General features: G+C 35.8%; 1 protein-coding gene across 4 annotated transcripts in view; it reads right to left on the bottom strand.

Moving 5' to 3' along the window:
- TMTC2 (transmembrane O-mannosyltransferase targeting cadherins 2) overlaps positions 1–22,779 on the bottom strand; it is a 402,329-nt gene that overhangs the window by 151,102 nt on the left and 228,448 nt on the right. For all 4 annotated transcript variants that reach the window (XM_036890026.2, XM_036890024.2, XM_036890025.2 and 1 more), the window contains one exon: positions 20,965–21,079. In XM_036890026.2, coding sequence (XP_036745921.1) covers positions 20,965–21,079 — 115 coding nt within the window. The remainder of the gene's footprint in view (positions 1–20,964; positions 21,080–22,779) is intronic.

The following is a 22,779-nucleotide window of genomic DNA, read 5'->3' as shown; positions in this document are numbered from 1 at the left end:
CATCCTGCCTGGACTGGCATTGAGACCAGGCTCTCAGGCCTTCAAATGAGACCACCACTTCCCGAGCCTCCAGCTTGCAGACGGCAGCTCCTGGGACTTCTCAACCTTCATGACTGCAGAGTTAATGCCTTACAGAACAGTAAATCTCTCTCTAATATGCATATGCTATTGGTCCTGTTTCTCTGGAGAACAACCTGTAAAGGGGTTTCCTTAAGTTACTCCTGTGCTCAAGACCCACTCACCTTCAGGGAAACATTACCAGTGAGTGCAGACATAGTCCCACAATAGCATAGCCCTGAACAGTTAGAAACAGAATAAAATTAACAGCTATCAAAGTCTTTAGCTTTTATTATTATGTAGTTACATCAAGTTTCCAGGCAGTTTATTTAATCCCTGCTACAGCACTAGGAGATACCATAAGGCAACACTGCCAATGAAACACGAAGATTAAGCAATTTGACTAAGGTCAGTCACAGGGCTAACAAACGGAGGATTCAAATCCAATTCTGCTTAATGCCAAAGCCCACACTCTTAAATGTTTCATGAAGCTGCCTCCATCATACAAATGTGGCACACAGCTAAATTTTTTAAAAAGAAACTTTCCCCTCTTCCCCATGAAAACAAATATTATTCTGATAGGCCTGTATTTATTTTCAGGGATTATAGTCAAATCTCTTTCAAATGTTTTTCCTCATCCTCTAAGAGAATTTTGTGATTTAAAACAGAACAAAATTAAGAACTAAAAAGCACCTAACACAAATGAAACCAACCACCAATGATTTCATTTTAAATCTATATGCCACTTTGCTTTGTATTCTTTGCTATTTACAGAAAATACCCAACATGGATGATTAGTAATGTAATTTCTTGAGGGAGAAAGATTATCAACTGAATGGTGTACAGTCACTGAGGAGGACCCCTATGCTGGGTGGAATACAGGCATGGGCCAAAACCTGACCTGCTCAGTGAATGTCACAGGATTAGACTGTTAATGTATTCACTCATTCATTTAAAATATATCTGGACAGTACCATTATAGAGATTTAATGACTAGCCAAAAAAAGACATCATTTAAAAAGCAGTAATGAAGTTGGGTACAGGACACCGTGATATGAAGTACTGTGACAGCCCATAGTGAGAAAACTTAACTTGAACCAGTCTGTTCAGGCAGCTGGGGCGGGGGGTGGGGGTAGGGTGGGGGATAAACATTTGTGAATTCCACAGGAATCAACATACTAAAAAAATATATTACCAAAAAAAACCTTCAGGGCCTGATTCCATCACAGATATGGTTATACTTTGGGTTAGAGATGTTCCCACGGGCACAACTGATTTAATGTAATGTACTCACTTTAAACATAAATGTTCAACAAAGTGGGTGTTTTCTTTGTCCCCTAACAGCAGCACGCTAACAAAAGTCCATGGTGGAGGCAGTAAATTATGAAAGGGGAAAAGGTATCATGTGTCTCACAGACCAGCAGGAATAGGTGTTAGGTCATACAGACAGTTTCTAACTTAAGAACAAGCAAGATGAATTCCAAAAACTGAAAGTCTGACTCTGTCATTTTTCCCTTGGAATAGATTCTGTGACCTAGAAACAATTCACTCACAGGATTATTCTGAAGTACTTGAAGCACTGAAGGAAAACCCATTTATAATGATGTGCCTAAAACTGTCTATGCAGGTTTAATTTTGGTGCTGAGAAGGGGTATTCCTTCCCCCAACTCTGGGATCAAAGAGAGCAAGGATCTATTTGGGGCAGCTGTCAGCATTTCCAGTCCCAGCAGCCCGCCCAGAAGGCAAATTAGTGGCTAACCTGGAGACAGGCAAAAAGACCTAGATGGGAGCCAAAAGATATGATTGGAATGATGGAAGTTTGGGGATTAAGGTGCTGGATGAAGAGAAAACTGGTGAGTATTTTGAGCAACACTTGGTTTAACTTTCTTATCTTTTCTGATCATTCCACCCTCACAGTTTATAGCGGTACTGGCACTGCTACAGAAAAACTTCTCAGCTCTGAACGATTCCCATTACTTCACCACTCTTTTTCTTTTTAAAGAGGGACTAGAAAATGGCCAACTTGCTTGTCTTTTGCCACTGTCAGTTGTTGCTTTTGATTAAAGTCACCTCTCTTCTCCAAACGTACACATCAGGGGACTGAATATATACACTTTGCATCCCAGGTTTGCACCAATCTTTCAATATGTTCTTTGAAGACTGGAGGCATTTAAAGCATTTTACTTCTTTATTTAAAAAAATAACCAACCAAAGACACAAAGAAGGACATTACATAATGATAAAGGGGTCATTCCAACAAGAGGATACAACTATTATAAATATCTATGCACTCACACAGAAGCACCTACATATGTGAAACAAACACTAACAGAATTAAAGGGGGAAATAGAATGCAATGCATTCATTTTAGGAGACTTCAGACTGCCACTCATTCCAAAGGACAGATCAACCAGGCAGTTAATAAGTAAGGAGGCAGAGGCGCTGAACAACGTATTAGAACAGATGGACCTAACAGACATCTACAGAACACTCCATGTAAAAGCAACAGAATATACATATTTCTCAAAACATTTTAAGAACAGATCATACACTAGGCCACAAAAAGAGCCTCAGTAAATTCAAAAAGCTTGAAATTGTACCAACCAGCTTCTCAAATTACAAAGGTATGAAACTACAAATCAATTACACAAAGAAAACGAAAAAGCCCACAAACACATGGAGGCTTAATAACATGCTCCTAAATAACCAATGGATCAATGACCAAATAAAAACAGAGATCAAGCAATATAGGGAGACAAATGACAACAATAATTCAACACCGCAAAATCTGTGGGATGCAGCAAAGACTGTGCTAAGACGGAAGTATATTGCAATACAGGCCTACCTTAGGAAAGAAGAACAATCACCAAAGAACAGTCTAAACTCACAATTAATGAAACTAGAAAAAGAATAAATGAGGCCCAAAGTCAGTAGAAAAGGGACATAATAAAGATTAGAGCAGAAATTTAAAAAAAGGGGGAAGAATAAAAATATAGAATCAATGAAACCAGAAGCCAGTTCTTTGAGAAAATAAATAAAATAGATAAACCCCTAGCAAGACTTATCAGGAAAAAAGAGAGTCTACGCACATAAACAGAATCAGAAATGAGAAAGGAAAAATCATTACAGACACCACAGAAATACAAAGAATTATGAGAGAATACTATGAAAAATTATAGGGTAACAAACTGGATAACCTAGAAGAAATGGACAGCTTTCCAGAAAAATAAAACCTTCCAAGACTGACCCAGGAAGAAACAGAAAATCTTAATAAACCAATTACCATCAAGGAAATTGAATTGGTAATCAAAAAACGACCTAAGAACAAAACCATGAACCAGATGGTTTTACTGCTGACTTTTATCAAATATTTAGTGAAGACCTAATACCCATTCTCCTTAAAGTTTTCCAAAAAGAAGAAGAGGAATGACTACTCCGAAACTCATTCTATGAGACAGCATCACTCTAATACCAAAACCAGGCAAAGACACCACAAAAATGAAAATTACAGACCAATATCCCTGATGAACACAGCTGCAAAAAAACTCAACAAAATATTAGCACACTGAATTAAAAAATACATCAAAAATATCACCATCATGATCAAGCAGGATTTATTCCAGGGATGCAAGGATGGTACAACATTCAAAAATCCATCAACATCATCCATCACATCAACAAAAAGAAGGACAAAAACCACATGATCATCTCCATAGATGCTGAAAAAGCATTCGGCAAAGTTCAACATCCATTCATGATAAAAACTCTCAACAAACTGGGATAGAGGGCAAGTACCTCAACATAATAAAGGCCATATATGACAAACCCACAGCCAACATCATACTTAACAGCGAGAAGCTGAAAGCTTTTCCTTTAGGCTTGGGAACAAGACAAGGATGCCCACTCTTCCCACTTTTATTCAACATAGTTCTGGCGGTCCTAGCCATGGTAATCAGACAACACAAAGAAATAAAAGGCATCCAGATTGGCACGGAAAAAGTTAAACTGTCCCTGTCTGCAGATGATGTGATATTGTACATAAAAAACCCTAATGAATCCACTCCAAAACTACTAGATCTAATATCCAAATTCAGCAAAGTTGCTGGATACAAAATTAATACAGAAATCTGTTGCACCCCTATACACTAATGATGAACTAGCAAAAAGAGAAATCAGGAAAACAATTCCATTCACAATTGCATCAAAAAAGTAAAATACCTAGGAATAAACCTAACCAAGGAAGTGGAAGACCTATACTGTGAAAACTATAAAACACTCATGAGAGAAATTTAAAAAGATACCAATAAATGGAAACACATCCCATGCTCATGGATAGGAAGAATTAATATTGTCAAAATGGCCATCCTGCCTAAAGCAATCTACAGATTCAATGCAATCGCTATCAAAATACCTACAGCATTCTTTAACAAACTAGAGCAAATATTTCAAAAATTCATATGGAACCACAAAAGACCCCGAATAGCCAAAGCAATCCTGAGAAGGAAGAATAAAGCTGGGGAGATTACACTCCCCAACTCCAAGCTCTACTACAAAGCCACAGTAATGAAGACAATTTGGTACTGGCACAAGAACAGAACCATATTCCAATGGAACAGACTAAAGAGCCCAGATATAAACCCAAGCATATATGGTCAATTAATATACGATAAAGGAGCCATGAAGATACAATGGGGAAATGACGGCCTCTTCAACAGCTGGTGTTGGCAAAACTGGACAGCTATATGCAAGAGAATGAAACTGGATTAGTGTCTAACCCCATAAACAAAAGTAAACTCAAAATGGATCAAAGACCTGAATGTAAGTAATGAAAACATAAAACTCTTAGAAGAGAACACAGGCAAAACTCTCTTTAATATAAACATGAGTAACTTTTTCCTCGGGCAAGGGAAACAAAATAAAAAATGAACAAATGGGACTACATCATGCTAAAAAGTTTCTGTACAGTAAAGGACACCATCACCAGAACAAAAAGGCATCCTACAGTATGGGAGAATATATTTGTAAATGACATATCTGACAAGGGGTTGACATCCAAAATACATGAAAAACTCACACGCCATCTCCAAAGAAGAAATTCAGATGGCCAACAGGCACAAGAAAAGATGCTCCACATTGCTAATTATCAGGGAAATACAAATTAAAACCATAAGGAGATATCTCCTCATACCAGTTACGATGGCCAACATTCAAAAGACAAACAACAACAAATATGGCGAGGATGTGGAAAAAGGGGAACCCTCCTAGACTGGTGGTGGGAATGTAAACTAGTTCAACCATTGTGGAAAGCAGTATGGAGGTTCCTCAAAAAAACTCAAAATAGAAATACCATTTGACCCAGGAATTCCATTCCTAGGAATTCACCCTAAGAATGCAGCAGCCCAGTTTGAAAAAGACAGATGCAACCCTATGTTTATCACAGCACTATTTACAATAGCCAAGAAATGGAAGCAACCCAAGTGTCCATCAGTAGGTGAATGGATAAAGAGGATGTGGTACATATACACAATGGAATATTATTCAGCCATAAGAAGAAAACAAATCCTACCATTTGCAACAACATGGATGGAGCTAAAGGGTGTTATGCTCAGTGAAATAAGCCAGGCGGAGAAAGACATGTACCAAATGATTTCATTCAGCTGTGGAGCATAAGAACAAAGCAGAAACTGAGGGAACAAAACAGCAGCAGACTCACAGAACCCAAAAATGGAGTAACAGTTACCAAAGGGAAAGGGACTGGGGAGGATGGGTGGGAAGAGAGGGAGAAGAGGAATAAGGGGCATTACGATTAGCACACATAATATAGGGGGGGAGCACAGGGAAGGCAGTATAGCACAGAGAAGAGAAGTAATGACCCTATAGGACTATGCTGATGGACAGTGACTGTAATGGGTTATGTGGTGGGGACTTGATAATGGGGGGAGTCTAGTAACCACAATGTTGCTCATGTTAATTGTATATTAATGATACCAAAAAAACCCAACCAAACAAAAGGCTTATTATTGAATATAAATGGTATTAAAAATTGGTTCATCATTCAACTGCAGGACAGCTCAGATTTTTCCTTTAACCTGGAATTTTTATTGTCTAGAAAACTGCCTGCCTCTCATTTTCCAAATCTAATGATGAGATGGATTATGCTGAGCAGGCCGGGTATGGTTCTTCTCTAAATGAAATTGGCATTTCCTCACACTCTTCTCCTTATCAGAACAGCAAGGTGAGGTCACTCCTCTTTCTTGCCTTTTATCCAACCTCCATCTAGTCATCTCCAACAATAAGGGTTTTCTGAGGCAAAATAAATGGGGGTGCACTACAATTAAAAGCAATGGAGGAGCAAAGAAAAAGGGCATCCTACAGTGCCCTTCCATTCTGCAGAGGTAAATAGAGACAGAGAAAGAAAAAGTAGGAAGGAAAACTTCTAAAGTAATCCATAATACAACCTTCACATGTAAGGAGTTTAAGGAAAATGGCTGTACCTAAATTATAGGCAGCATTCAACTACCAAGTATGTATCAAGCTTGTACTGTGAGCTAAGCATTACGCCAGGGACTCGGGATATCTACAAAAACCTTGCCTTCGTGGAGCTTACAGGTTAGCAATATGCAAAATAAATGATAAAGTTGCGTTTATCTTAATATCAGTATATATAATTAAACAGGAAATTATATAGTTCACTAGAAGGTGATATGACGTATGACTAACGGTTAAGAACAACAAAAAAAGAGCAAGGACTTAAAGGAGAGCAGAAATGTAAAAGCGGTAGAAGAGATGCGGTTTCAACAGGGTCACCTGGGAGGCCTCACGCAATTCTTTGAAACCAAGAACTGCAAGAAGTGATCCAAGATACAATTTAGCCACACAAATAATGTCATAGGCTTACTTAGATAAATCCCATATAACTGAAAAATAAGCAGCAGATGCCAAGATACTCATTTTTAAAATTCATTATCATCTTAATAGCTAGGTGGCCTCAAACTTCAAGTATACTTCAAGCAACTTCTAAGCAAAATATAGTTACATTTTGTATAAGAGAAAAAAGTTAATTAATTAAATAGAAGACAATATTACTATATTTCCTGGTGTGCCTAGGAAATAATTCTTAAGTCACAATAATTGGAAATCTGCAGAGGACTGATTTGAACTACACAAATAACAAATTTACATCTGCTCATTTTCTTCAGGAGCAAAGAAAAAAGAAACTTTTTTTTCATAATGCAAAACCACCTTCTGAGAACACTGAAATTAATTTTGTTGAAATTCTGCTGCGTATCAGCCTGCACTTTCCACATGGACATAATTTTAGGAACAACAGCAAAAAAATGCTTCTGGACATTAAGGCAACTTCCAATCAGTTTTAAAGTTAACCTAAATAAAAGGCATTAAAAGAGGATGTGATCATGAACTTCTTTATAAATCTTTTTTATGGCCTTTCTAATGCACGTCCTCCAATTTAACTGAAGTGCTCTGGATGAAAATGACTAAAAAATTAAAGGCCATTTTAATTAGATTTCAGAAAAATGCCTTTCATCATTTTTGCAACATGGAAAGTAGTTTAACATTCCCTACGCAGTTAATCTTGAATGAGTATTTCTACATGGTAGAGCATGACCTACACAGTGCCATTTTACAAGTACATGTGTAACAGAACACCTGAAAGACAAATAAGCAGAGGAATAATTCAGTCTCCTCCTTCCTCTCGCCAGGCTCCAATTCCTAAAAGGATTCTGATTTCCCCCCATTTTACTCTGGGTTACAGAGGGAGGGCAAGACTTATCAGTTCCTGCAGGCCGTCCTAGAGACCAATACTAGAGTGTGTAGTTTCCATCACTGCAAACAAAATGAGTGTGAAACAGTAACTAGTTCAATTCTATTCAAAAGCATTTGTTGAATACCAAGGAGGTGTCGAGGACTTCATTACAGACTGGAAACAAAGACATAAATAATTTACACCCCCTGCTGCCAGGGAGCTCTTAGTATGAACTTCAGTTCTTTGGTCAGTGTCTATGCATTTCATAGAATAATTTATTCTCCAGAATATCCTGTAGTGTTGTGATGGCAGAATGCTATTCTCTACCACATTCAGGAGAAGTAAAAATACTTCCAAATTTCTAGACCCATGATTGATACCACTTTTTTTGCCCCATAAAGACATAAAAATCCTATTGAAGTACTTAACTTCTTTACAGTACCTGATCTTTGGCCATTTTCCCCCATCTTACTGTTCTATCTATCAGCTTCATTGACATTAAACACCCCAGTCTTCTTTCCTTCCCCTTGAGCACACTTTATGATGCCACTTACTCTACCAGGCTTCTTAAATATTAGCATGCCCCAGGATTCCACCCATGGTCTTCTTTCATTTAGCTTTATATAAATTACACGCACATTCACATTCACAATAAATATACAATTAGTTTCAATTTATTCACTTGGATAATTATAACTCCAAAATCTCCACCCTTTATCTGAGAATACTCTCATGAGATATAGAAACACTTTTTAGTTACCTAGTGAATGTCTAATAGTCATCTGAAACTCACATAGCCAAAACTGAGCAATTTTCCCCCAAACCACCTCATTCATTTGTCTATAGTGTGACTCCACTTTTCTTTTCTTTTTCTTATTTTTCTTTTTCTTCAGGTTGAGTTAGGTCTCTGAATGCCTTCTCACAGCTTACCTCTTCAAAGAGACATTACTTTATAACTTATTTTAAAATCCAAATTTCAAGCTACCATAAGGAAGAAACTACACTCTTTGTGAGTTTATTTCCACCATCTATTACAATACCTGTCATTCTAAAGGCACTCAATATTTGTTGAATGATTAAATCAATCCTTACTTCCAACACATTAATTGGTAAATGTGCTCAAATGTATTAATGTACTCAGAAGATATATTCAGTATTAACCAAACTTTATAACTGGTCATCCTTTCTCAGAGATGTGTGAAAACTAGTGATGTTTGACATAGGTGTTATAAAAATTGAGGATTTTAGAGTGGTAAGAAAATAGATTCTCCCTGAAAACAAACTGTAAAATCAACTCACAATGAATCAGAGAACAGGTGTGCAAAATAGGCTGTGGAAAGATGGCAGCTCTGAAGCTCGCAGGTATGAAGTGTTACCCTGCCTAACTGCATTAACAGAACAACTGAGTATTAAATGTAGATGTGTGCATGGAAGACAAAGAGATGTGATTTAGAAGAAGGGTCTGTAAATGGGAATTTACAGAGGCACGTGCGCATAGCACTTATTCTAACACTTTCTAAAGAAGACCTGAATGTAAGTCATGCCATAGGGTTTCATAGCACCAAGCTGACTTAGACTACTGTCATTATAGGTAATTCATCTAGTGCTCTTAGACTGGTGTTCTTATGAATTAAATAATTCCTATATATGTATAGATATGTTTGTCAAACAAACTTAGATTCCCATTTAGATCTGACTAGACTTGGAGCCATTCCAGCCCCTGTGACAGCACAGTGAGGAAAACCCCATGAAAACACTGGCACATGGGTGTTTTCTCTTCCACCTTTGTGTTCATGTCATATACGTAGGTCCTGCAGGGACTGGTTGCCCCAAGCAACTAAGCACCCAGCCAGCGCCTGATCCCAAACACCAGCTTTCTTCCCTCGGACATGTGGAGAAACTTACTGAATACTACCAAATGCTGTACAGTGAGCTTTCATGTTACATACAATTTGTAAATTCAACTAATAATCACAAAACATGCTTAACACCATAAAACCTACAATAAGAAATGTTTTATCTTGTGCTTTCTTCTCTTCTAACTGACCTAGACATATTGAATTTGTAACTTCTTCATAAATCACGTCTGACCTCCCTTCACCATCCTGCAGACACCCAGATCATGATGTAGCACCTCTTTTCCCTCCATCTATCCTGGCATGCTGACCAGACAGACTGAGCCAAATTTCTTGAATACAGTATATCACGGCCAACACTCAAAAATGGATTTAATGCTAAAATACACTCAAGAATTTACATGCAACATCTTTCTATGTTGACAGATAGTAACCACACTAGAGGGGGTGAGGATTTAATAATATGGTAACTGTTGAGCCACTGTGTTGTATATTTGAAGTAAATATAAGTATCAACAATACTTCAATTAAAAACAAAGAATAAACTATTTAATCATGTAAAAAATTTTACAAACTGATACACAGTGTTTATTCAAAGTGTGTGTCTAGATGTTAAGTACTGAGAATTGATATTTTATTTTGTTGTAATTACAGGATAAAAAGGTATAAATCTTTAAAAAAAGAATTTACATGCACAAATGTATATGTGGTTGACGAAATTATTAAGCATGGTTAACTATCCCGTTTCAAATAATCACTAATTTTTACTTTCAGAAATATTTTCAATAAAGGCTACACTTATATTCTTAGGTGATCTCTGTTTGTCCTGTAGAGATGGTTAATATTACATTAAGTCAACAACTTAGAATTGTAAATTGCCAAAAGACAAATTTAAATAATGTGCTTCTAAGAACAAAAATCAGGTGTATAGCCACTTATATCTCAAGTAGGAGTTTAAACGGACTATTAATATTTTAAAAACGATGAAGCATCTTACTGCATTTTTAATAAATCAGAATAGAATATATACTTCATTATTTTACTATTTAGTTCTTCTGATTAACAAAAGAAAATATCAGAATTTGTTTTGTTGAAATATCCTTTGGCTGGTTATCCAATAAGTAACTTATCTTTTTCTCTTATCTATTTTGAAAACGTTTGTTTTCAATATGTTTGTAATAAAATATTTCCAGTGTTCAATGGGAGAGAGTGAAAGAGAACTCAGGCCTTGGCACTAGATGATATATTCCAGAATCTTTATTCCACATCAGTATGTGTATAATAATAATAACCATGGTCCTGTGAGGGAATTTGACTACTCCTGTGGTTTTTGGACGGTGATGTTTTTATAGATAAGAGAAAAAAGTTGTAGATAAATCATAGGTGAACATAGCCAATAACACGAGTTGGGAAAGAAGTGGATCAGCCAGTTATAATATGCAAGACACAGGATCGTTGTCCAACAAACTTGAACTATGCTGATTTTCATTCATTAGTGTATTCATTAATTAACTCTTTAATTAGTTTATTAATTCATTCACTAAGTGTTACTTAAGCTGAGAGAAAGGAGGCATATTTAACAGCCAGGCAAAAAGCATGGGATATGGTGTGTAAAGAGGTCAGAAGGGGAGAAAATAGTGGAGAATGTTGCAGGCAAAATAAATAGTATATACAGAGACTTCCCAGCAAATAAGAATAATGACATATTTGGAAAATTCCAAGAACCTTCACCTAAAAAATCAGATATATGACAGAACAGCAACAAAATCTTGGACTTAGGCATATGTAGAAAAAATAAAATCTAAACAATCAGAAACAAGTTTAAAATATAATGAAGGAAAAAAGAGATTAAATTCACATTAGCAAAAATAATTTTTTAAAAAAACATTAAGAATAAATCAATCTCAAGTATGTGAGACACTGGTGAATGAAAACAAAATTTTCATGAAGGGACATTTACAAATTGAAATAAATGGAGAAACAGATGTATCTGGAAGGCAAATGTCAAAGAGTGGAACAGTATCAGGTCTCCTCACTTTAATGACTTTAAGTCACTGCATAACCAATCAAAAGACCAACTGGACTTCTGATGCGACTTAACAAAGCTATGATCAAATTCACATTAAGGATAAAACACTTAGGAATGACCAAGAAGCGTTTGAAAACAACTAACAAGGATGGAAAATGTCTCTTAAAATATAAACTCTAGTATACGTTACAGTAAATGAAAGTTTGTTCGTGGTATGGGTTACCAAAAGACGAGAATAAGTTCAAAACAATGACCCCATGTTTACATATGATTTAGCCTAGGGTACCAGCAATTATTCAATAATTATTATGGGGATATTACTTTCATGTTGGAAAACATATATACCTTAATATGAAAAATAATGCTATCTAAAGTAGATTAAGGACCTAACAACAAAAAAACGATTCTAAACATATTCTGAAAAATGTACCATAGTTTTGTCCCTTTGTTTTTGTTTTAATATTAGGCTGAGATGGTCTTCACAGAGACACAGAGGCTGCAAATGAAAAGACCTGTGGATTTTTCAGAATATCAAGTTATGTGCAATAATTATTATCATTAATATAGAGACAAGGGAAAACTAATATACTTGCAAAAAATATGTTTGCATAAATAAATTAATAAATAAAGTGTGTGTGTGCACCTGTGTGAGTTCATGCATGTGTGTGCAGTGGAGATGGGCATTTTACTTTACCCCATAAACCAAGAAAAACTTCCTCCAATAGAAAAGTAGGCAAGATATATGAACAATTAATTCCAAGGAAAATTACAAAGAGCCAATAAACATAAGAAAAATTGCTCAACTCCACTTGTAATTAGGGAAATGGAGAATGAAGCAACATAGTTTTGAAACCATCCCATTGGACATTTATTAGTGCCAACTATGGAATAGTCTCAATGGAAACAATTTAATGTTAATTGAAATGGGGGGGAGGGTCATGGAAGTTATGATACATCAGCACACACATATATACACATGCACTGAAAATCAATAGTGAGGTTTATATGCAGGGTAAAAAAAATTAAAAGTATGTATGTATAACTACACATATAAATGCTCATGAAAACACTGAAAAGGTATATACTAGAGGAAGAGAAAGGGGTGTAAGAAAGGCAATAATAGGAACTCTTATGGATTACGCCATAATCTTCAGTGCTGCTTCAATGTTTTGTTTTCTTTTTCTGAAAACCCTGTGTACATTTAAAAATTTTTATATTGAAGTTTCATTGACATAGAATCTTATATTAGTTTCAAGTACACAAAACAGTGTGCTTCAATGTTTTATAAGATTACATTTGTGTGTTCACTGTGCACGAAAACTATCCTGTAAAATACAGTGAAAGTATGTAGTAAGAGTTAGGTCTTGCTCCCGCCCGGTGACCTGGCAGGAACCTGCAGGCTGCACCTCCTCATACCAGGAATCAAAAAAGGGCCAGATGAGGTGTTTATCCGGAGCCCTACTGATCCTCAGCTAGGAAGATTCCACCAAAATCTTCCAGTCCATTCACTTTCTATCAGACACGCTAAGCACTTCAGGCATTCCTGTTCCACAGTCTCTCCTGAATTCTCTGTTCTGGGAGGCCAGTCAGCTTACGCGGTGTCCCCTGGCCACCTTCCTCCTTCCCTAACACACAGGTGGACATACACATCCACGGAACTCAGCAGGAAGCCCTCCCCTGAACTCTACCATTCACCTCCTCCCTCATTTCACCAGGCCTCATATGCCCCGTTTTCAGCACAGCTCAAGGAATAGCTGGGCTCCATGTCAGGCATGTGTACCACACGCCATTCTGTAATCTCGGATCCTCGGCACATCTCAAGGTTTCTCAAAACCTAGCTCTGAATGTACAACTATATCTCATTAGAATTGGATCTATAGGAACAAGTGCCCCCACATTTCCCTGTTAGTTCCCCTTAACACAGAGTTCTTGGTCTTGTGAGAGAACATAAACTCAATATGCTCTGCAAAATTTCAGCCTCATAAAGGAGCCTTTACCTGATCCCCCTCAATTCCCCATTTAAAAAAAACAAACACTGTCTGGGCTTTCTCTCAAACTGAAGCTTCCAATAGGCAACTCTCATTGGTTGAATTATGTCTCTCTAAGAAAAGATATGCTGAAGTCATAACCCCCAGTACCTCAGTATCTGACCTCATTGGAAATAGGGTCACTGCAGATGCAACTTGTTAAATTAACAAGGGTGGGCCTCCAATCCAATGGGACTTGTATCCTTGTAAGAGGATGTGAAGACAGCAGCACACAGGGAGAATGCAACGTGGTAATAAAGGCAGACACCAGAGTTGCACAGGTGCAAGCCAAGGAACTCCAAAGAATGCCAGCAAACCACAGGAAAGAGACAAGGAAGGATTTCCCTGGACCCCGTGAAAACCTTGATTTTGCACTGCTAGCTTCTACAATTATGAAACAATACATCTCTATTGTTTTAAGTCACCCAGTTTGTGGTGCTGTATTATGGTAGTTGTGGAAACTAATACACAAACCAACCCTCATAGAAATGTGTTTCTGAAATAGCCAAGAAAATGTAACTCTAGACCTCTAATTTAAGAAGGCTCTTTCTAACCCAGAATTGTTTACTGGTAATGGTCAAAATATACTTACACCATTCAAGAAATGTGATTATCTAACACCCACCACTAACCTTACCACTTACATTAATAAATGGGATCTGCTATGAAATGGATTTCATAATTCATTTATAGAATCAACAAATGCAGTTAGAACTCTCAGCACGGAGACTCAAGGACCAGTAAGAAATTGCCACCATCTCAAGAAGCTGAATGCGAATAGAAATGACCACCGTGCTTCAGTACTAAATAAGGCATTGCTATTAACTTTACACAGATATTCTTTAGGTTACAGAAGTATGTATTCCTTCCTACTTTATTCATGTCTTATTCTTTGAGGCACATTAATCAAAACCTTCTTGGCTCTGCTGGAGATGACCATAATATTTTTCCTTTTCTTAATTTTAAATGGAAAGAATATAGTACTTGAATTTTAATACTGAATACTCCAATATGAATCTTAGAATAAATCCCATCTGATTTATGGTGGTGTTATAATCTTTATCAATGCTGTTGCATCAACTATATTAATTTTAAGACATGTCTACATGAATAGGCACAAGTACAAATGGCCTGTGGTGGTGCTGTTATTTTCTTCTTGCTTGTTTGCCTTTTTGGGGGGTTTTGGTTTTTTTGTTGTTGTTACTTTAAATTTTTTTGGTTTATAGTCAGACCTTTTACAATCAGTTATCTAGCTTCAGAAAAATAAACAAGAACTAAAAGAAACATCACTTAACTGAAGACTTGATGGGACTCACTTGTGAAATGCCTCAACTTCCTTCCTTGTGGAGTAAATTCTTGAATTCCATTTTCAATTCTCCCAAGATTTTATTGTCAAATTGCCTACTTCTTGAGCTAATGTTGATCATTTATATTCTTCCAAAAAAGCATCCATATTACTAATATTTCTTATGTATAAACTAACATTTTGTTATTTAGGATTCTATATATCTGGTGATAATTCCTTTCTCATTTGCAATGTTGTATATTTGAGATGTTCTATTTTGTTCTCTATTACCCTTGCCAGAAACTGTTCATTTTTTAAAGTATAATCTGTGATATTTCCCACTATGTCCCAGTGTTTCTTCATATTCCACTTCATTAACATTTTCCTTTCACTCTGTTTGACTTCTCGTTTCCTAGCTTTATAGATTAGATGATTACTTGGATTCTTACAACACAGAACACAAGCAACTAACTTATGGTGGCAAAATTTCTATTATCCACAGCAGCAATCCCCTCTGTTATTTAAGACCATCAAAAATTGATTAAACCACATTAAACTTACTATCTGCATTCTGAAATCTAATGCCTAATGAAGTGTTCACTGTTCTATTGAACTACCTGTTTAAATATCATTTGCAACAGACTGACTGGGACAAATCGATAACAACAGTGAAAGAACACTGGCAGAGTGTTTTTCAGCCCAGAAATCAATTGTATTTCAGAAAGCAATGAGTGGTACAGTTAAAAGGTTGAAAGTCGACTATGTATTTATAAAATTTGACAGTGTAAATCACTGAGCAATGGTCCATCTGCTTTGTCCCTGAAATTTATTATACCTGAAAGGAGAAACCAATACCATAACACAGAGCTGTTAAATCTGGTTTGACAGTTACTTTTGTGTGAAGTGTTGGATTTTAACAAAATTGGCAACATGAATAAAAGGCTGAACATAAGGTTATACAATAAATATAGTACATTTATTGCTATTAACAGTAGAATAGAAGGTGGCAAAATGGGTGAAGGGGGTCAAAAGGTACAAATTAAGTCCTGAGGATATGTACAACATGGAGACTAAAGTTAATGATACTGTAGTGTATATCTGAAAGTTGCTAAGTTAAAGTTCTCACAAGAAAATAAAATCTCTGACTGTGTATGGTAACAGATGTTAATGGAACTAATATAATGCTATATGTCAATTATATCTCACACACAAAAAAGTAGAATTAGACATTGTTTCAAATTTCAGATTACATGACTATTATGTGTCAGTATGGGTTGAAGTGATATCAAAACAATATCATAATTAATGGATTCAAACAATTAAAAACAATTTCTGCATTTTCTTACTGAAAGCAACTCTTAGCTCAACTGTGCAAACTCATTATCTTCCTAACAAAATTCTGTATTATGAGTTCAGTAAATTCAGTAACAATCATAAAAAAATTAACTTGTGTTCTCCATTAGATGTAATTCCAAGTATTTTGTTCCTCTATGTTAAGGGGGTTTTAAGTAATTTTTTTTCTGAATTGAAAGATACATACTGAGACTGTTTCCCACACCCTTTTTGTTTTTCTCCTAACTTGAGCAGAAATACTATTATTTCATGAGTATAGAGTCACAACATCTTAAGTTCAAATACTGGCTCCTCTATTATTCATGTGATCTTATGCAAATTACCTCTGAGTTTCATTTTCCTCATTTTGTAGATTTCATTTGAAGACAAACTGTCATAACATGTCATGATAAAGAACTAAGAAGAATGCTCGGCACACAGAAGTAATTCAAGTAACCAATACTAAAGAAAAAAATTTAAACTACTCCATCATTTTATAAATAGGAAATATAATTATAAATGCACATCTGAGATATAACTTCATATTAATGTTCTCAAATTTTAAAGTACTGTAATGCAATATTCCCTAAACTTCAGATATAACCACATATTTGTTGTACTGTTACTTACAAGTTATACCTTTTTTTTTCCTATACCCAGCTGGAATATTTAGGCGTATGAGTTATATATTTTTTAATATAAACATAAAAATAAAATTACAAAAATTAAAGATGATTTCTGACATCCTAGAATCATCTTGTGTCTGGCAATGGTGTTGAACCTCACTTTAGTAATCATTGTTTTGAAGTTACATAATAATATACTTCTCCAGATTATTTTCCTAACAAAAATTTTTAACAGTATGAATTTTGTTCAATAATCTACAAAGCAAGTAGATTTATGAACATCAAATATATTCCAGAAAATCTAGGTTAAATCATTAAAAGTTAAGTAGAGGACCTAACAGGAGTTTATGATTCCCAAAAGCTTCTAGAACTGACTAATAAATATGGGTAGTTCATGCTAACTAATATAATAGGTTCATTAGCTTCAGGCTTTGGTCATAAAGCATCATTAAAAGACATAACTGAGTGTTGTATATTTGAAATCAATATAAGATTGTATATCAATGATAATTCAATAAAAAAAGAAATAAAATGAGATGCACAAAAAAATAAAAAACAAAGGACATAACTGAGGATATGAAATGTGACTCATACCTGTTAGCACCACAAAGGAGTATCACCAGGTTAAGTTTACTGGTAAGACTGAGCAAAGCTAATTCCTTTTCTTTCAAGATTTGAAATAGGACATGGAACAGTTTCTGAATATCAGAGAAAATTATGTAATGAAAATAGCATATAGTTCTCAAAAGAAAAAATTTATTTAGTAAATTTGGCTTTTTTCCTATGTGACAGAAAAAAAAAGCTGGCTTTTAGAACAAATGATATCAGACATATTAATAATATTATAGGGTTGTAAAAGATCTATCTTGGTGTATTTCATTAATATGTGATTAAAATCACTGAGGAAGTCACCTATTCTGAAATATAATTACTTAGGATCAGAATACTGTCAATCAGATGGGTTATATAACCCAATACTTCAAAATCACTGCCAATATTTCTTATGGAATTTAAGCCTCTCTGTTAGAGCTAACAGTCAAGTATAGTTTGAAATGCCTGTCACATTAGTAAAAATATTTTGGAACTATATGTAACATTTGTGGGTTTCCTACAAAGGGTAGCAGTTGGGGGTGATCTTTTTAATAACAACTTCTCCAGCAAGGATTTCTCATTAGGATTTGGGAAAGTCTATCTGTATGCCTTTATTGTTTATATATGCATCTATAGAGGAAGTTATAAGATGCAGCTTTTAAATTACATGTAAAGTATATTTGTCAAATTCAGTAAGTTTTTCTTCTCAGCAAAGAATAAGCCGGGATAGATAAATTTATTTTTTGTTTCAACCCTTGCGCCATGGGGTATTATCAGGGTATAGGTATCTTTTTGACAAGTGGCTGTAGATAAGGGGAAAAATAAGTTCAATGGATAGTTGGTTGTTCAACTCATTTCCTCCCCTGAAAATGTATGGAGAACAGACACCAGAAGAAAACTGTTGCAAGGCAAGAAGGGTCATGGGGCAAAGCCCTGGTAGGAATATCTCGATATGATCATTCAAGTAAAAAGATGCAAATTCAGATTACTTCAAGGATAAAGATGGTAAGATATATGGTGAGCATGAAATAAAGCAAAGAGTATCAGGGACTGCACAAACTGGAGAGGGTGTGCTCCAGCTAAAGGCCTTACAGGTAAAAAAAAATTAAAATGAATTTGTGCAGGCAACACAAAACATATGCTGAGCTAATTGAGACCACAGGCCATGAGACTGAGATGCACATCAAAGTCTAGGAGCTTACCACATCGCCAATTAGGAAAATGCAAATCAAAACCACAACGAGATATCACCTCACACCAATTAGGATGGCCACTATCCAAAAGACAAGAAATACCAAGTGTTGGCAAGGATGTGAAGAAATGAGAACCCTCCTACACTGTTGGTGGCAATGTTAATTGGTGCAACCGCTGTGGAAAGCAGGATGGAGTTTCCTCAAAAAAATAAAAATAGAAACACAATTTGACCTAGTAATTCCACTTCTAGGAATTTACCTGAAGAAAACAAAATCTCTGATTCAAAAAGATACATGCACCCCTATGTTTATCACAGCACTATTTACAATAGCCAACATATGGAAGCAACCTAAGTGTCCATCAATAGATGAATGGATAAAGAATATGTGGTACACATACACAATGGAATATTATTCAGCCATAAAGGTAAAAATCCTGTCATTTGCAACACATGGATGGATCTACAGGGTATTATGCTCAGTGAAATAAGGCAGGCAGAGAAAGACAAATACTATATGATTTCACTTATTTGTGGGATATAAAAACAAAGCAAAACAGAATGAACAAAACAGCAGTAGACTCATAGACACAGAGAAGGTACTGGGTGGTTACCATGGGGGAGGGGTTGGGAAGAGTGGGTATGAAGTGGGAGGGGGAGAAAGGACACAAAAATTCTCAATCACAATATACATTGGTTACAAGGATGATAGTACAGCACAGAGAATATAGTCAATGATTCTGTAGCATCTTTCTGTGTTGACAAATAGTAACTGCACTAGAGGGGGTAAGGATTTAATAATACAGGTTAACTGTAGAACCACTGTGTTGCACATTTGAAATCAATATAAGATCGTAAATCAAAGATATTTCATTAAAAGAAAAAAGTCTAGAAGCTTACCGATAAGGTAAATGTACAAAGAAGAAGTTAAACTGAGCTCATTCTCTCTGCTTCCCCTTAAAAATCTAGATTTCTTGTGTGTGTTTTTATTTTTTTCTTTTTTGTATCTGTGCTTTTAGATTCAGCCAATACAAAATATCTACATGTAAGCAGAACATACACATATTAAAAATTAACTTCCAAATTAGTTTGACACTGTCAATATTACACAGCATTCATTAAACAAAAGCAATAGACACTTATTACACATAGCACCTTCCTACAGAGAACTGGTCTTCCTCCATACCATTCCTACTCTGGAGACACTGTCAATGGAGGTGTCTTACCGTCTCTGCCACAGTGCCCACTGCTTCATTCAAGAGTGGACACATGACACCAGAGGGTCATTCAAAGACCTTTTCCAGCATTAATAGAGACCAAGACAATTCCTTCTGAGATTGAGAAGGGTGAGGATGTCACATGCACAGAGGTACAGGAGTCATCTTTCCTATTGACACAGACAGAGACCCACAGAGAATGGAGTGATCCCAGAAGAAACCACAGACACAAAATGGAGACAAATTCCTGAAATATAATAAACCACCTGGACAAAACTCTGCCTATATCTAGTCAACCCCAAAATTTTCAATTATGGAAGTTAATAAATTATCTTGTGTTTAAACTAGTTTAGACTGTTTGTATTACTTACAAACAAAAGAATGTCATAAATATAAGAGACAAAGAAGAGATTTCAGTTTAATTTGTACTATCCACTCACACCTTGCTATACACCCTAGGGCTTTCCATTCAAAGACTAGACCAAATTTTTCCCCTAGGGATTTTTCTAATCCAACATACAAAGATAGTAATTCTAAATTATCCCATTATCCCACCCTAATCATCAATGTTTTTAGATAGGGATACAAAAGAAAAGAACACTACCTTATTTGATAACTCCCCAGGCTTAGTATATATTCTCTCTATATTTTGACACAGCCATTCTTTAATAGAGTATAAAATTTATCATTATTAATAATCAAGGTATCAATTATTAAAACATCAGACATACTAGCCTTATTTTATGAACCCAACTAAGTATTGACAGAACTTAAAATACCAACCATAATACATCAATATCGACGAGGTGGTCCAAAACAAAGAAAACGCAAATGCCATCCAATCTACCAATCTTAGAGACATGATTAATGAAAAAACTTTTTCAGAAAAGCATTATCACCACCTCCATTTCCAGCAGTTAAATCAATAGTCTCTCTCACCACAGGCTTCAAAGGTGAACCAAGCCAAAGAATGAAATGCATACTCACAAATTATAAAGCATGTCAGCCATGTTGCTCCGGTAATACAAAGCATTTCTATAGGCGCCTTCGGCTTCAGAAATTTTGCTCTGACTCTTCAGAACATTTCCAAGGTTACCCCATGCTGCCAAGAAGAGAAAGAGGTATTCAGGATGAGCATCAATCCAATTATAACATGACATAATATCAGGCCACCAGGAAGTACCACAGAGGGAGGAAAACCTTCAAAAGACATTTTTAGGAAGGAAAACTTATTTCCTGTATACTCCAACATTTCATCAAACCAAGAGATAAAATAGAATCAAAGCCTAAAAAATGTAAAGAAATTATTATGTCTCAAAACTGATGATATACATATACACTTCATCATAATGCCAAGAACAATATTATCTTAAGATCACCTACAAAGACTACATGCTCTTTCAAATTTCAGTAGGAGTCTTCATGGCCTGAAATTATTGCATATTTACTGAACAAAAGAAACTGTGAGAAATCATCTTAAACAAAGATTTCACTGAATCATGCAAGAAATGATTAATGACATAGAAGAATGGGGAATAAAAAGCAAGATAACTAAGTAAGATCAAAGCTATAAGGAGGCTTAACAGTCATCAGAACATGTAAGTAAAACACTACACTTCTTAAAACAAGTATATATATCATTTATTCAAATATGTTCTTTCATACTCTAATAAATTCATCGGCGGGAAAATCAGCATTTCAGTATTTTCACACATCTCCAAAATAGTATTTCACACTTAAAAAATGTTTTTTAAAAATCTTATTTTCTGTGTACCCTTTACTTTTCACCACAAATAATCATGATTTTTCAACATCAAAAGAACAAAAAATATACTCTCAATAGCCGCCTGCACAGCGTCTCTCAGGCAGACCTCTCTCTCCAATGTGGACGGTTCTCGTCTTCTTCCCTTCCTACAAGGGGATGTGGCACTGAGTCCTGGAGACAGAGTCCCTCTCAACTACTGGACAGGGGCGAGAAAAATGCATGCCTATGTCAAGATTTATCTGGGTAATTACTATCTGGAAAATGAAAGCGGTTTTGAGTTTTTAATACATAAACAAGAGTAGAATCCTTCACTCCCAGCTTTGCTTCTGTGCCCTCTAGTTCAACACTCTGTGCCTTAATTTACTCATCTGTAAAAGGGGAAAACTAATTAGTATCTTATGGGTTTTGTGAAGATTGAGTTAATTTACCTAGGGTGTTTAAGACTGCCACACAGCAAGCACTCAATAAATATCTGATATTATCACTAATATTTTGGTTGATACTCCATGTGATTTATGACAGCAGACATTGCTATAGAAATAACATCAAGTACAATGCATTTTATGCCTTTCTGTTATCTACAGGAAATAATAATCTTTCATATTTGGGAAGTCATGGACCTCCTTTGGCCTTTGATGGGCAAGAGGAAAAGCACTGTACTTATAATTATCCAGCACCTAAAATGCCACATACCACACCACACTATGGAAATTTACCATCTTACCAAAGGGAAAGGGACTGGGGAGGATGGGTGGGTAGGGAGGGATAAGGGGGGGAGAAGTAGGGGGGTATTAAGATTAGCATGCATGGGGGGGTAGGAGAAAAGGGAAGGCTGTACAACACAGAGAAGGCAAGTAGTGATTCTACAACACTTTGCTATGCTGATGGACAGTGACTGTAAAGAGGTTTATAGGGGAGACCTGGTATAGGGGAGAGCCTAGTAAACATAATATTCATCATGTAAGTGTAGATTAGTGATACCAAAAACAAAAAAAAAACAAAAAAAGGGCAGTTCCTGTGTGGTGACCTCCAATGAG

Source organism: Manis pentadactyla, chromosome 10, assembly GCF_030020395.1.
Source record: "Manis pentadactyla isolate mManPen7 chromosome 10, mManPen7.hap1, whole genome shotgun sequence".
Taxonomy (NCBI): domain Eukaryota; kingdom Metazoa; phylum Chordata; class Mammalia; order Pholidota; family Manidae; genus Manis; species Manis pentadactyla.
The sequence above is the reverse complement of the archived record's forward strand: the minus strand, read 5'-3'. Positions and strand labels throughout refer to the sequence as shown.